We start from the raw sequence: 15,727 nt of genomic DNA, 5'->3' as shown, positions 1-15,727 counted from the left end.
CATTTATTTTTCATAAATTAGTAACCAACCACACAAGGCATAAACATTCTTTTTTCATAAATGGTACTCCCTCCGTCCCACTATTAAGTGACCTAGTTTAAGTTTGCACAAATTTTAAGACAAGCAAGGAAAATAGTATTTTTAAGCATTTTTTACAATTATATCCTTATGGATAATAATTAGTGAAATTTAGAAATGATTTATATCTCAAACTATTCCACGGATGTTCGTAAACTTCATATCATTGAAAAGCATTTTAAAACACCTACATAATGAATATAAACATGCCTATCAAATTATGCATATTTCTTATATTTTTTACAATTAACTAAAAGGATAATTTTAGAAATATCTCCTTGTTTAGTGATACATGTCACTTATTAGTGGGACAAAATCTAAAATCAAATAGGTCACTTAATAGTGGGACGGAGGGAGTAAAAAGGAAACAAAATCTAAAGATTTTGGCAATTATTTATTGATTACAAATATTGTTTAGTATTCTCCACATGTCCAGGTGTGATTTGACTTACATATCTACATCTTCTTTCTTCAATCTTCAAAGCATAATCGACTTTTCTTGGCATCAGCTTCCTCCAATGGCGGCATTTCGTCAGTACCCAATCCCACGTTTGCTGTCAGTCCATACTTTCCGGCGAGCTTTCAACCAAATTTTAGTCCACTCTCGTCGCCTGGACCAAAATCTTTCCTTTGAACTCCTTCAGCTGACCAACTTGGTGGTGCGCACTCATCAATCACATCGACTATGAAAAGTACTTCATAACCTCTCTTCTTGAGCCTCAAGGAACGGAGAATTCTCGACAGCCTTCTTGTTCTCTCCATAAAGTAGATGGCACTCTGGTCTTCCTCATCCCAGTTACAATTCAGCAAACTCGGCCTTGTTTCTGTGTGTCTTCGTGGATACCAAGCTTGAGGTTGTTTAAGAAGGCCACACAGAGTTTGTTGTAATCCCCGTTCTCAGCAGTCTGCATCTCAACACACTTCTTCACCTAGTTCTCAAGGATAACCTTGATGATCTTGTGCTGCTGCAGTGTCTCCCGGAATAACATTCAGGGGAAAATCCTCAGAATCAACTATACTATATAGTAATTCAATGAATGATCTTTGCCTATTTACCTATTTACCTATTTTCACAATCAACATCTATAATATATATAATCCAGATTCCAGTTACTACCGTGACAAACAACAAAATAAGATCACTTGGCACTAACAATATGTACTAAATACAGAAAACAATACCAGCTTTCACTTGGCCATTAAGACTGTTAGTGTTACGCTGCAGTCTACCTGGACGACCAATGTTCAACCTACGTACAGCCACCTGTTCGGCTTCAAGATCTCAATATTCCACAAGAGTGTCAGCTATCATTCCCTCACATTGACTGTAGATCGAGCGCACCTAAGTGATCCCAAATAAAAACCCAACAAAGAATGATAGATGTAGGAACAAATATAATGGACTCTGGATTCTGGTGAAAATACAGCAAACTGAAAACCCAGTATACTCTTTTTCACATATTTAGAGAAATGGTTAAAGGCAATGACTGCCATAGTGCCATACCAATTGATGCACCGACTAGATAACTAGATGCGCCAATATCAAGGAAAAGGAATTCCCACCATAGATGTTTAAGTATAGTAAGATATAGAACCATATGAGGGCAATGAGCAAGTAAATCAGAACTGAAACCCTGGGTGATCAATTAAGTTGTTATTTAAGTGCACAATGAAGATGCAAAAGCAATTATCTCAAATACTAATAATGTGCACCATAAAAGAGATTTGTAGGTAAAACAACGAAGTAGAACACTAGATTACGAGATCAATTTTAATATGATCTAAACTACTGGAGGCTTACTCTTGCAGCCCCAACGACTTGAAAATGCAAGCAGCAAAATCAGGAAGCTTCAAGATAAAAGTCATACAATAGAGAAGAAAGTTGCACAAAACTTTAGCTTTAACCTCATGAAACAGAAAACCCCTGGCTATAAAATGCATATTGAAATACAGATTGCAAACTAATACAAAGAAAAAGAAAAGTTCCATAAAAAGCCATTCCGAGTACAGTAAAATAGCAAATTTATATTTGTGCCAGTTCAGTATGATGAAAGTGCTTAATTGCTATGGTTCTGTAAGTTACGAGTGGAAGAAACATCTTATTAATTAATTAATATTATGAAGCACAGGTATCAACAACCAAGAATATTTAGAATCACTGGATAATAAATGATAACCTACAAATATAACATTGTACTCACATGAATGATATCCCCACACCTCTACCCCTCTTCTGATTATGGACTTTCTCAAGCTTTTAACACGGGTCACTGACAAAGATTCACTTAGATTAAATTAAGAACCAGTGTCTATTGAACTAAAATCAAAATTAAGGAGAATGGAAAGGATTCAGAAATATCAGTTTGATTGTGTATTCTGAAATCCCATTTCCTGCCCTGGCTTCTGAAGTGGAGCTGATGATGATGCTCCATACTGTCTGCCCATGGGAGTGGAACCATGAGGTGCCGGAGAAGGAACTGAGGTTTTTTCACATTGCCTCCCTAATAGTCTCTCGATCTCATGAATTCTGCCTTCTTTCCCAAAAACATCAAATACATTAGTTCGAAGGTTAGGAGTGACTGCAATTTTGTTTTTTACCATCTGGTCCAATAAGTCCCGAGCACGGTCTAATCTTCCAACATTATTCAACCCCATAACCACATACTCATAACTCAATGGATCAGGCTTCACATCTTTCTCTCCCATTCTCCCAATAATATCTGAAGCCTCCTCGATTCTACCTCTTTTTACTAATTCATCAAAAACCTTATCACAAAAACCCTTGCCAGGTCTTATACTGGTCTCAGACATTTTATTAAAAAATTGAACTGCATCATCTACTCTTTCTTCTTTCAAGTAAAGCTCAATAAAAATCTTGTAACTAGTAAAATCCGGGCAGGCTTGTTTCTTGGGCATTTCTGCAAATAACTCCTCTGCATCAGAAACCATCCCATTCTCACAAAGTTTTCCCATAATGTTATTAAAACAAGCGGCGTCCATTTGATAAGGTTTTGACTTCTCTTTTGTTCCAACCCTCTTAAAAACTGTCACGGCTTCTGAAATCTTACCCAATTTGAAACATTCATTCACCATTATATTAAATGTATCGGAATTAACACTCAGGGTATTCGGCGGTGCATGTGAATCTAACATACTTTGGAATAACGTTTCAGCTTCTGAACTTTTACCATGCTTCAAAAGTACCTCTAGAAGAACATTGCAAGTAACAGGTGTCATCTTAAATTGGCGATCCAAGAGATTTTGATAGCTTTCCATTGCCTCTTTCTCTCTTCCTTGTTTGAAATACCAATCCATGAAAGTGGCATGTACAACCCCATCATAAACAAGACATCTTTCACGAAGTTCATCAAGAAATTCTAATGCCCTTTCAAGATTTCCCAATTCCAAAAACCCTAAAATGAGATTATTATATACTAATGAATCAGCACCATGACCTTTAATAAGCATCTCACGAAGAAGATCAATGGCTTCAGTAATACGATCAGATTCAACAAGTCCTTTAGTAAGATGTCTATAAGTTACCGGGGAAGGACTAAAAGGAGCATGACTAAGAATCTGATTATAAACATCCAACGCAGCATCAACACGTTTAGCATCACAGTGAGTGTTGATTAGGACATTATAAGAAACAACATTTGGAATAATCTTGGACTGAATGAAGAAATACCGAAAAAGGTTAACGGCATCTTCATAACGTCCACCTCTATACATGGAAGCCATGATTGCATTACAAGTGAATACAGTTGGCTTTGTATTAGAGAAAACTGCTTGTCGAGCTAAGGCAGCACCACCATCAAGATCACCAGATCGAATTAAGGACTGCACTCGATTGTGGAGATTGAGTCGGTTACCAACAAGCGCAGAGGTGGAATCAGGGAGGCGTGGAGCATTAGGATCAGGACGAGGGCGTGGTGCCGCAGGATCACGGCGTAGAGCATGAGGTGGTGGCTCAATACGAAGGCGACGCTTGCGACGACGTCGTTCAGCTGCAGCTTCTTCTGCTGAAGAGAAACCATAACGAGGAGGAGGTTGTGTTCCATTAACAGAACTAGAATTATAATTGGACAAAATAGAGCTAGGAGTGGTAGAACTAGTACTTCGCTCAAAGACATTTTTAAAGGGTTTGGTGGTGGAATTAGGGGTCGTCTCAGAAACATTTCCGGTGGTGGTGGTGGTGGAATTAGGGTTAGGTTCAAAAACATTTCTGAATGGAGGAGGAGCAGTAGTAGAAGCTGTCGGAGAGGAAGGCCCATAAGAGGGAGATTGTTGTGGTGAGTATTGATATGAGGGAGGTTGTTGTGGTGGGTATTGATATGATGGAGGTTGTTGTGGTGAGTATTGATATGAGGGAGGTTGTTGCGGGGGGTATTGATATGATTGGTTGTGATTTGTGGTGGTGGTGGTGGTGGGATTAGGGTTAGAAGTGTAGTAATTGGAAGAGGTTGTATGATCAGTATTAGAATCGGAGGAAAGTGGTGGTGGAGGTGGGATTTGCTGAGCTGAATAATATGAAAATGATCTGAGAGTGGTGGTTGAGGAAGAAGAACGTCGTAGTGAACGAAGGATAGAATGATAGAGAGACATGATTTCTACGGTTTTCAGTCAAACCCTTGCCGTATAGATGGGAACTGAATGAAGAAGAAGACGATTAGGGCTTTAAGTCTTTCATTTTTGTCTCATTTGTAGAAACACCCACTATGTTTCTTAAATTAAGTTTAGGGACCTTGACCCAGGTCAAACACTAAGACTAAATTTGCATATTCCATGGAATCCGAGTCCACTGGGTGACGCTGCCGGCCCTATTTGTGTTTCTAGAGAGCAAAGGCGGGAGTTAAATTTTGAATTGCAAAACCGAGAGAGAGAAAGAGATGAAGTAGGTTTCGACTGTATTCGCTTTTTTTTCTATCCGAAGTCAACAAAATTCGAGTGTTTTGTTGAAGAAACAAAGATTAGGTTCGATTACTTTATCGCACTCTTAAATCTTACTGTTTAGGTTTAAATTTTGAAATATCAAAAGAGATTTAGCTACTTTCATTTTGAAACCCTAATCATTTCATATGATTTCTTCTGTGTAGGGATTTTTCAATCTAAGTCTTAGAAAGCTGTTTAGAGTTATAGATCTGAAATATGGGAGTCGAAAATTACCATGTGATTGAAATGGTAGGCGAAGGTTCGTTTGGGAAGGTGTATAAAGGACGACGCAAGTTTTCAGGACAGGTAACTCTATTTTTTTTGTTTTTCTAGGATGTCTGTTTTTCATCTTTTGATTGATTGCTTACTGAAGATTTTATAATTTTTGATTTTTTTTTAGACTGTTGCGATGAAATTTATTCTTAAACATGGCAAAAGCGACAAAGATATACAGAATTTAAGGCAGGAGATTGAGGTAATTTTGGGTTTTGATTGTGGAATTTGTTGCTGTAGTAATTTACAAAGTGGAAGATAATAGATACTGGAAATTGATATAAATGAATATGAGACTGAAAGCAGAAACAATAAATTTAGGGTGATAGCAGTAAACTAAACATTGTTAGTGGCAATTGATAGCAGAAACAAGGAAAAAAAAAGTGAAGTTTCTTTGCATAGAAAAATGATTACATGTATCTTTTTCTTAGAACCTTTATTTAAGTAAAGAAGTATGGAACAGTATCGGTTCTTGACTTGTTGTGTTGCTTGTATTGCTTAATTTGATGGTTACTTTAACTAATTATTGGTTGCGAAATTTTGTTAAAATGCACAGATCCTGAGAAAGCTAAAGCATGAAAATATAATTGCAATGCTGGACTCATTTGAAACTCCGCAAGAATTTTGTGTTGTGACTGAGTTTGCACAGGTAACCTACTTTTACAATTATCTTTTGTTCTGTAACACCTTGCCGTTAGATTGTCTACTAACCTTTTTTTTATTATAGGGTGAGCTTTTTGAAATTCTCGAGGATGACAAATGCCTCCCGGAAGAACAAGTTCAAGCTATCGCAAAGCAGTTGGTACTTTACTTCCTAACACACTGCAATTTTGGAATTCCTGTACTGTTAAAAAAAAACACAATAAAATTGATGGAATTCCTGCATTCAATATTGTTATTCTGGACTGCTGTCTAACTAATGTTCCTACGAAGCCACCCAAGGTTTACCTATACTAAATAATGTTTCCTTCCAATTCAGGTGAGAGCATTGCATTACTTGCATTCAAACCGCATCATTCATCGAGATATGAAGCCTCAGAATATTTTAATTGGAGCCGGGTCTATCGTTAAGGTTGGAAAATCTACTAAACATTTTTCTTGTTTCTAAAATCCTATCTAGGTCATATTATATTTGCTTAGAAAATGCAGCAACCATCTTCTTTACAATTATGACCATAACTGTGAACCTTGAATCCTATACTAATGCAGACTTTGATCGCTACATATTATTACATAGTTTATACCAATGTGATGTATGGTAAAAGCTAGCCTAATCTTGTCTTACAGCTTTGTGATTTTGGATTCGCGAGGGCAATGTCCACAAACACCGTAGTGTTGCGCTCTATCAAAGGTTAGTCCAGTTCCACTTTACTAGTTGAAGGATGGAGTTTGGTTTGCATGTTTCCCAGTAGACAGCAAATATTATGCTTATGTTCACATCTAAAATGCTGTGTTATGCTGACTTAATTAATATTCTTAACTATATGCCTGAAATTATCAATAAGAGGAAACAGCAAGTAATTTTTGATGTCAATTCTTAATGTTACCATTGAGATCAGATGCATTTTCTTCAAACTTTTTGTATACACGTAAAGATCCCTTCTTATTCCGCTGGTTGTAATATGTCTAAACTCTAAACCAATGCTTTATCAAATTGATGGTGACAAATGACTTTCACCAACTCTATTAATAAAAATTGGGTTTTTTCAGGTACTCCTTTGTACATGGCTCCCGAACTTGTACAGGAACAACCTTATAACCACACTGCTGATTTATGGTCTCTTGGAGTTATATTGTATGTTCTCGGTTTTCCTTGACTCTCTTGTACTGTTCGTACTTATAACAGCAACAACACAATCATTTTATATTCTCGCCATTAGTCATAATTGCGTGTTATATAATTTAATTCCTAATCCTGTCAGATATTTGAACTTAACCTAGAATTTTCAACTTTAAAGCCTTTTCAAACTAAAAGCTTATGAATATTAGATTGGCTGAGACTATTTATCTTGTATATAATGCTAATCCAGTTTTCCTTGAGTCATCACTAGCCTTTACTCTCAACACACTTTGAATTCAGTTCTACCCTTTATTTGTATTATATTATAAGTCAAAACCTTGCTGAAAGTTTCATGGTGCTATCCACCAGAGTAGTACGGGCTATGCTCTACATCATACAGGCCTAACTCATCTTTTTATTCATGATATTTGTAAGGGCGGTCCAGGTTTGGGAACCTCACCCTGACTTATTTTCTTCCTCCTAATCCTTATCTTAGACCAATGATCACTCCCTCGACGTCAAGTATCATATGTTGCACCGTGTACATAATGCATGCGTGAATCCTCTTGAACCTGCACCATTTTAATCACCGAGTTGAGATTGGACTAACCATAATTTAGAATATGAAGGAAGAAGACTTAATCTGATCATATTTGACTGAACCCAACTGTCAATAGCATCTGCTAGTAACTACGCCTTTCGCTTTTTCTTCTGATTTCAACAAGTATATTTATATCCATTATCATATTGAATATTGCAGTACCACATGGTGTTAGTTTGGGGTTTTGACTGTTTCTTGAACCAGAAATTCTCCGGATGTGCTATACTGCTGCCATAATATTGTATTGTTTGCCCCTTCATAAGATTGTACGTTGACATTACTATGTTTATCAAAGGAACTAACGAATTGCTATTTGGGCGTAACCAGGTACGAGCTATTTGTTGGCCAGCCTCCCTTTTATACAAATTCAGTATATCAACTAGTTCGACACATTATAAAGGTACATGTGCTCCCCCAAGCCTCTCTCTTTCTCTCTCCAGTATTTTGTATATATCATAGAATGAGTTGTTGATTGAGAATCATTCTACTTTTACAGGATCCTGTAAAGTATCCGGACACCATGAGTTCAAATTTTAAAAGCTTTCTTAAGGGGTTGCTCAATAAGGTTATTACTATGTGAAGTTAGTGTCATTTCTGTAATGCTCGTATGTTCCACGTCAATGCTTACTGATGTAGAATAACCTATACAGATGCCACAAAGAAGGCTGACATGGCCCGCACTTCGTGAGCACCCCTTTGTTAAAGAAACCTCAGATGATCTGGAGGCCATGGTAGTGTTCCATTTATTTTTATGATTTTTCTTTTGAAGGTTTAGCAATCAAATTTGAAGACAGGTGTTCCTAAATCCCTTGCATTCTGATCCGACAAATACCTGACAGGAATCACGTATAGCAACTGCTGCAGCTACGGGTAATGATGCAGCTTGGAGAGGCGAAGACAACAACAAACATGCGGCCCCTGCTGGATCATATGCTGCAACTCCTGAGAGTGAGAATCTTGGGTATAAAGTTTGTAGGTCATATATTTTGCTTTCTATTGTTTTTAACTGCTCCAAAATTCGTTGTTGCAGAAAAAGCTCATTCTTCTACTACTCCTGAGAATAAAGGTTCCCGAAGTCCTTTGACTAATGATCGATTACATAGTCCTGTTGCAGCCATGGACAGTCCATTTCCTCATGAAGATCCCTCAGAATTAACAGTTCCTTCTGTTAACTCAGGTATATACATAGTGAAAATGAAAATATAGATCCTGGTTCATTTTGACATCTTACTCTTAGTTGTCAAATAATTAGATTGGGACAGTTGATGGTATACACATTAGATAAGGTGGTCAGAATTTTTCTTCTTAGTTGACGACGTAAGGCATTATTTTTTGTTTTGTTTTGACATGATTAGATCAGGATGGCAAAAGGTAAAAAACCAGAGGTGAATCTAGAAATAATTTGTGCTTGGGTGCTTCTTAATGAGTTTGTTAGTTAGTAGTTAGTAGCAATTTGTCTTCTTTACGTAGGAAAGTCGCTCTGAGAGATTAAGTTCTCTGCTTTAACTGTTACCATAATTCAGTGAGCCTAGTTTCAGCTGAGCGGGGTTAGTTATGCAATTGGTTGATATGCAAAAGTTAACAGACACAAACTAACTTTTGCCTGACTTAGTGACTCTTGTAGTTAGTAATGGATAGTTCTGGTACCTGTTTATGATTCAGATATATATTGAATTTTGAGTAAGTTTGTCCATGCTCAGGCTGCCAGGTGTTGGATAGGTTGGAAAGTAACTCCAGGACAATGAAAGGAGCAAATTTCATTGGTCAAGATAGTGAAGCAATGTCACTTGTTTTGATGCCCTTAATGGACTGGTCCAAAGATTCATCAAAACCAAGCAGGTGAATTGAAATTTCTACACTTTCTCAAAATTGTACCATTTCCCCCCAAATACATATGTTACTAGATAGTCATTCAAGTCTTTGGCAGACATAGTGGCTGCTGAACAAGGCTCGCTTAGATGCTAGGTTCTTTCACATTGTCTGCATTTTAAGTTTTTAAGTTAACATATCATGATATGTAATAACGTATAGCTTGTGCATTTGACTGGAAATATGTAATTACGTATAGCATGTGCGCGTAATTACTGTATGGCTTTATCATAATTACTGTATGCCCTCATACGACAATATCCACTCTCAAAGAATGCTCTAAATCATTGTAAAAATCCTATTGCAGTTAGTATGGAGGTCATCTAAGCAACACTGCTTTCATTTGAGATCTTTTTTAAATCTAACTTCCTTTAATAGCAAGTCTTTTCAAATTGTTTTTTGAAAAAACAATGCAATAACTTAGGGAACCTTCACGTGTTGCCTAATTGTGTATCCTCATTCCTCACTTCCTCACTGAACCAATCTTAGTAGGCTTCCTTTTAACAAATGACAATAGAAGTCCGTTCCTTTCCCCTGTACAAATGAATATATATATTTGTAGTCAGAATCTTCAGCTACTGATGTACTGTTTCAGTACTAAACGATTTCACTTCATTGCAGTGCATTAAGTACATTTGCTATTGCTTGAATTTTTGTGATATGGTTATTGAGCCATGCTCTATGAAGTAATTTGCTTGCCCAAATTGTTCAGGGCTCAGGATATTGTTCGTGTAAATGTGTCTCTTAGAATCTTGTCCAACTTAGCCGTAGCAGGTGCTCTTCATTCTAATGTGGCACTCGACGACATGATCAGGGAACTTCTTGTCTTCACTGATAATGTAATCAACATGAAATCTTTGGATGGTAATGGTTTAACGGAGAAGGTAATAACATGAAAGACACTTCATATTTCTGTTTCTCATATCTTGATTCTGTAATTGCATTTTATTTTCGTGTTATCTTGCGAGGTGTCTTTGTACTTAATGGTTCTAAGGCTATTTTAGTATTACTGGCAGTTAAAGCTTTTGTATTCTTTTGATGCTTCGATGTGTCTGATGCGGTTTCAAATCCAAACTGCAGAGCTTCTCACTTATGAAGAAATTAGTGGATATTAGCGGAACTGATCTTCGAGATTCTTATATCCAGCATTGGTCGATATTAGTAGAACTGTACTCAAAGGTTAGCTTGATTTGTGGAGTAGATCGATCTTCACCACCACCTGTGGATTCTGTTTTTCTCAACATCTTATCATTTTGATGTAGGTGGTCGACTATACCGAGGATGCATCTGGAAGGGTCTTGAATGAGTCAACTGGGTGCATTGCTGTTATGTTATCTAGAGTTGTGCAGGGACTTAAAAGATCTCTTGTAGGTGGAGGCCCAGAGGTGGCTTCGCCAAATGAAGTTCCGAAACAGATCTTGCGTCATGCAAAAACAGCTGGAGTGGCAGAGTCGTTGTCTGTTTGCTTAGTTGCTTCAGGAACCAGTCTAATAGCAGGTTCTCCAAATATGTTACGTGCTGCTTGCGAAGCGTGCAGGGGTCTGTGGGCGTTGGTGAACGGATTTGAAATTTTGTTCACAGCAGGAAATATTTATTTGTTCCCACTAAAAACTTTCTGGAGCCATTCTTTACATCGACTTGACATTGGGGAGCATGAAAGAGGGTCAATGCTTGGAATAGAATCAGCAAAAGTTATTGATGCAGTAGCAAAAGCTCTGATCAAATCAAAAGCAATGCAGGTTGCAATTTACTATTGTCTACATCAACGCATGGAATCTGCTTTATCTGCTGCTATTCAGGTCTTACTTACTCTCTCATGCCACTAAATGTATCCATTTTTGTTTAATGAAATAGCAGTATCTTATCTGTCAGACATTCTGCATGGATTTAGTGCTGGGGCACGCCGTACATTCACTTTCTTAACTAGCAATATCTTACTGAGCTCGTTAACTTCATCGAATTTATCAGTTTCTCACATAGTAAGCCACTTCTTTACTTATTTATGCATATATATGCTAATATAACATCACTTCCCTTTCAGCTGATGTTAAGGTGCTGCGTTCATAATGAATCCATATGTGGTTTGCTTTGTGGCCTACCTAATTCCTTGCCTGCTACAACTGTGGTCAGTGGAGGTGGAGATGGTACAATCATTTCAGAAATATTCTCTATATTATGTCTCTGCACTTTGCATCCAAACAAAGAACCGCCAACAGGAGAAGCAAGTAAATCGAAAATATCAAACCCGAATGCCCTTGTCCTGCATTCATGCCTCATCCTTGCCACAACTGCACAATATTTGAAGCTGTCTGGACGAGTTTCGGCGTCGTTCATTCTCACAACTACTCCCAAAAAACAACTTTCTCGACTTTCAGTCCTTGCACATTACTCTTCTTCTAATGATACGGTTACAACTTCCTTACAACCACATTGTCTCTCTGCCATGTTAGCTCTTGCTTCTGTTTTATCTCTTGAAAGTGGAGTTCCTTCTGAATCCTCTCTTTCTGAGTCTGCGATGCCTATGATACCCCCAACTACCACACTATGTAGCATTCTCGCTATTCCATCAACAGACAGAAATGAAGCGTCTTCTAACCATTGTGGTATGCTCTCATACTGGCATGGGGTTAGAGATGGTTGCGTTGGTTTATTAGAAACTAGATTAAAGTGGGGTGGACCATTAGCAGTTCAGCAAGCCTGTGCAAAGAAAGCTCCACAGATACTTCTTTGTTTATTAGCAAATCGTCTTCCGAATGTTGAGATGGATGAATCAAAAGATTTAATTGGCTTGTCACCTACTGGTGTTACGTGGATGGTATCTTCAATTTGTCATTGTCTTTCAAATGGAGCGTTATTATTTCGTGAGATCTTGGTTAGGAGTGACAATGTCAAGCTAATATCTAGTTTGATATCTGAAGCACACCTCAAGATCTTGAAATGCTGGAGTGGACCTGGTGGTGGAACTGATGGAGTCAGAGATCTAATCAATACAGTTATAGATCTCCTAGCATTTCCTTTTGTTGCAGTGCAGAATGTTACCTCAGGTTTACCATCAACCACTGCTTCAGTTAGCAGTGGTTTCCTTCTCAACATGGGTTCACCCGGTGGAAAGCTAGGTGTCCAAGACAAGGACATGGTGAAAGGGATTGAGGCAAACATGCCCAAGTATGTTCAAGTTCTCCTAGAGGTTGTATCTTCAATCCTCTGAATATAAAGCAGTTTGCTTCATCGGTGCTGGTTACTGATACATCCACTTTTGCAGGTAGGAGTGCCTGATCGTATTCTTAAGTGCTTGGATTATGTTAAGTCAAGAGATTTAGGAAAACCTGTAGCTTTTTTGGCAAAGATGGCAAGTGTTCGTCCCCTTGCACTTCATCTTCTAGGGAAAGGTCTGTTGGATCCAGGGAACGTGAGGAAATTGCTCAACAGTTCAAACCCAAGGGAGGTTGTTTTGGATATTCTGATGATAATTTCAGACTTAGCTCGGATGGATAAGGTGAGAATCTCACACTGCTGCTTGATGAGTTCATCTAAGGGTGTCAATTATAGCTGTTTACCTAGACCTAATCGAAGAGAAGTGAGACGCATTCTTTGCTTCGGGTACTAAATATATTGATTTTTGGGGAACAAGTACTACCAAAATACTAAAATCATATCCATAGTTATTATAACCTGTTTCGGTTTTGGGTTATTTGGTATCAGGACAGGTAGTAACCAGAATGATTAGAGATGCCGATTTCCTTTCTACTTAGATTTTTGATATTTTTGGCCTCTCAGTATTAAATTATAGAATATTAACGACGTCACCAGAATAACCACAGGAACCTTCTGGTTCGACTTATCTCAATACTGGACTAAGAACTCCTACGAGCTGCAACGAACATATTTAACAGGTTGCAATTCTTGGTAGTTAGACCAAACTGGAATGTGAACTGTTGACACCTTCAGTATGTGATGTGGTGATTGAATAATGCAAGTACACTCTTATTCTTTTGGTTATCAACCGGTTAAATTTGTTTGCTTTGCCAAGTTTTAACTCTCTCCCTACTTCCTTGCCTATTTATTTTATTTTTTGCATTTTAAATAGTATAATGGTTTGCAGGATTTGTATGAACACCTTAATAGGGCAGATCTCTTGGAGTCCATGAAGACATTCCTTAGCCATGAAGATCCAAATGTACGTGCAAAAACTTGCAGTGCTATAGGGAACATGTGTCGGCATAGCCCTTACTTTTATAGCTCACTGGTAAGGACGTAATCCATGTGGTATTATATTTTATTGCATGACATGGTTTTGTTGCTCTAAAAGATCCAATTTTCTGTGCACTTCGTGTTATTCATGTATTCCATTTTTCAGGCAAGTCAACATATCATCAGTCTCCTTATAGATCGCTGTGCTGATCCAGACAAACGTACCAGAAAATATGCTTGTTTTGCTGTAAGATTATTCCCAATCTTATATTCATATCTTTTATCTGTCTGATGATTCCAGAATGAGATGTTGGAAGAGCATTCTTCTCATGTCCAAATATAAGTTCATCTGTTTAATTCTAGTTCTGTAAGAATATTTCCTGCAATTCTCTTCTGTGGGTACCATATCAAGTAGAATAAGCTAATTCAAATTTGACTGTAAGACCAATAGTAGCATATCCTTTTCGCTTGGGTATCAATGGATAAAGTGGATAGAAGGCCTTTGTTTCAGTTTGATAAGATTATGGATATAAATTGCATTCTGGTAAATGTAATTTTGACGGCAGCGAATGTGGCTAATCACTTCCTCTATCTAATGTATCTAATATTGTGGTTTCATTATCTTCTACACCCGCAAATTCTTCTTATTTAGTGTTCTTATCTGTCTCCAGATTGGTAATGCCGCATATCACAATGACCTGTTGTATGAAGAACTTAGGAGATCCATACCTCTACTTACTAGTCTGCTGGTTTCGTCAGAGGAAGATAAAACGAGAGCAAATGCAGCTGGTGCACTGAGCAATCTTGTCCGCAACTCTAATAGGCTTTGTGAAGATATAATCTCGAAAGGAGCCATGCAGGTTTGTCAGATCCGTACACATTCCTTGTTGATGCCTTTGTTTGTGATACATATGCTAAACATGCTTCCTCTCTCGGGGTGGGGGTGGGGAACCCTTAGATCTTTCTATAAGTTTTTTCTTAATCCTTTAGTCTAAAGCTAATTTAACCTCAAAATCAAAACAAAAACACAACCCTCTCAGTACCATTAATTAAACTAGCTTTCAGTGCGTTAAAAGTTTACGAATGGACCCTGTCGAACTGTATGGCACTAGAAAACAGTGGTACAACTGAGAAAAAAAGTTGAAAATTAGTGTTGTAGATCATCTACAAACAGTGGTACAACTGATTCCCACTGAAGTTCAGGAAGAAGTACAAGTTCTACATAGACTTAGTATCTATGATTTTCTTCTTGTCATTTTAAAGTACCTAAGGCTGTATAATTGTGGTAATTATTTTTCTTTGCCTTTACAGGCTCTGCTGAAGTTGGTTGCCGACTGTTCCACCGTAGCTTTGAGCCCGAGTAGAAAGGATGCAGTAAATGAATCACCATTGAAGATTGCTCTATTTTCATTGGCAAAAATGTGTTCCTACTCACCTTGTAGGCAGTTTGTCCGTTCTTCAGAACTGTTGCCCATTATTGGACGTCTTAAACAATCCCCAGATGAAACTGTTGCCAATTATGTGTCCATTATAATCAAAAAAATTGCAGAAGCCTGACAAGATATCTACATTTTGATCCGTGTACGCACACTCATGCAATAAGAAAAGTTTATTTATGTAATTATATTCTATAATGTATATAGTAAATTTTGCTGTTTATTTTGTACACCTTGTTCTTATTTTTCTGAAGAATCAGATTAATCACGAGCACCTTAGAGTGTGTTGTTTGGTGGTATGCAGTCATATTAACAGAAGGAATCTAATTTACCGTTTTTTAAGGTTCTCGGGGAAATCAATCATTTTCAATCATCCACCATATTTACCTTCTATTTCGCATGATTTTTAAAGGAATACCAATATTAGCGGGGATATTATTTGAACGATCCAACGGTTAGGATCTGTTATAATTGTCCTATATGAGATGGTATCACTCCGCTAATAATGGTATCTCCCTATTGATGGTGTATTTTTGATAAAGGGTAAAACAATAATTTTGGGTGACT

General features: G+C 37.5%; 2 protein-coding genes across 2 annotated transcripts; one reads left to right on the top strand and one right to left on the bottom strand.

Annotated features, from left to right (window-relative positions):
• Positions 1–435: 435 nt before the first annotated feature.
• LOC113310575 (pentatricopeptide repeat-containing protein At1g10270-like) lies at positions 436–4,738 on the bottom strand. Its single transcript, XM_026559293.1, has 2 exons — positions 1,261–4,738; positions 436–1,043 (listed from the first exon to the last, which is right to left on the bottom strand). Exon 1 carries the CDS (start codon positions 4,681–4,683, stop codon positions 2,437–2,439), a length of 2,247 nt encoding a protein of 748 aa, XP_026415078.1. The 5' UTR covers positions 4,684–4,738; the 3' UTR covers positions 436–1,043; positions 1,261–2,436.
• Positions 4,739–4,906: 168 nt separating this feature from the next.
• LOC113310574 (serine/threonine-protein kinase TIO-like) lies at positions 4,907–15,478 on the top strand. Its single transcript, XM_026559292.1, has 23 exons — positions 4,907–5,052; positions 5,175–5,316; positions 5,411–5,485; positions 5,840–5,932; positions 6,011–6,085; positions 6,263–6,355; positions 6,571–6,634; positions 6,994–7,078; positions 7,992–8,064; positions 8,161–8,229; positions 8,315–8,395; positions 8,504–8,612; positions 8,695–8,841; positions 9,365–9,503; positions 10,246–10,417; positions 10,614–10,712; positions 10,796–11,332; positions 11,575–12,720; positions 12,796–13,029; positions 13,636–13,779; positions 13,891–13,971; positions 14,396–14,584; positions 15,036–15,478. Exons 2-23 carry the CDS (start codon positions 5,227–5,229, stop codon positions 15,279–15,281), a joined length of 4,041 nt encoding a protein of 1,346 aa, XP_026415077.1. The 5' UTR covers positions 4,907–5,052; positions 5,175–5,226; the 3' UTR covers positions 15,282–15,478.
• Positions 15,479–15,727: the final 249 nt, after the last annotated feature.

The sequence above is a fragment of the Papaver somniferum genome, chromosome 9, assembly GCF_003573695.1.
Source record: "Papaver somniferum cultivar HN1 chromosome 9, ASM357369v1, whole genome shotgun sequence".
Lineage (NCBI taxonomy): Eukaryota > Viridiplantae > Streptophyta > Magnoliopsida > Ranunculales > Papaveraceae > Papaver > Papaver somniferum.
The sequence above is the reverse complement of the archived record's forward strand: the minus strand, read 5'-3'. Positions and strand labels throughout refer to the sequence as shown.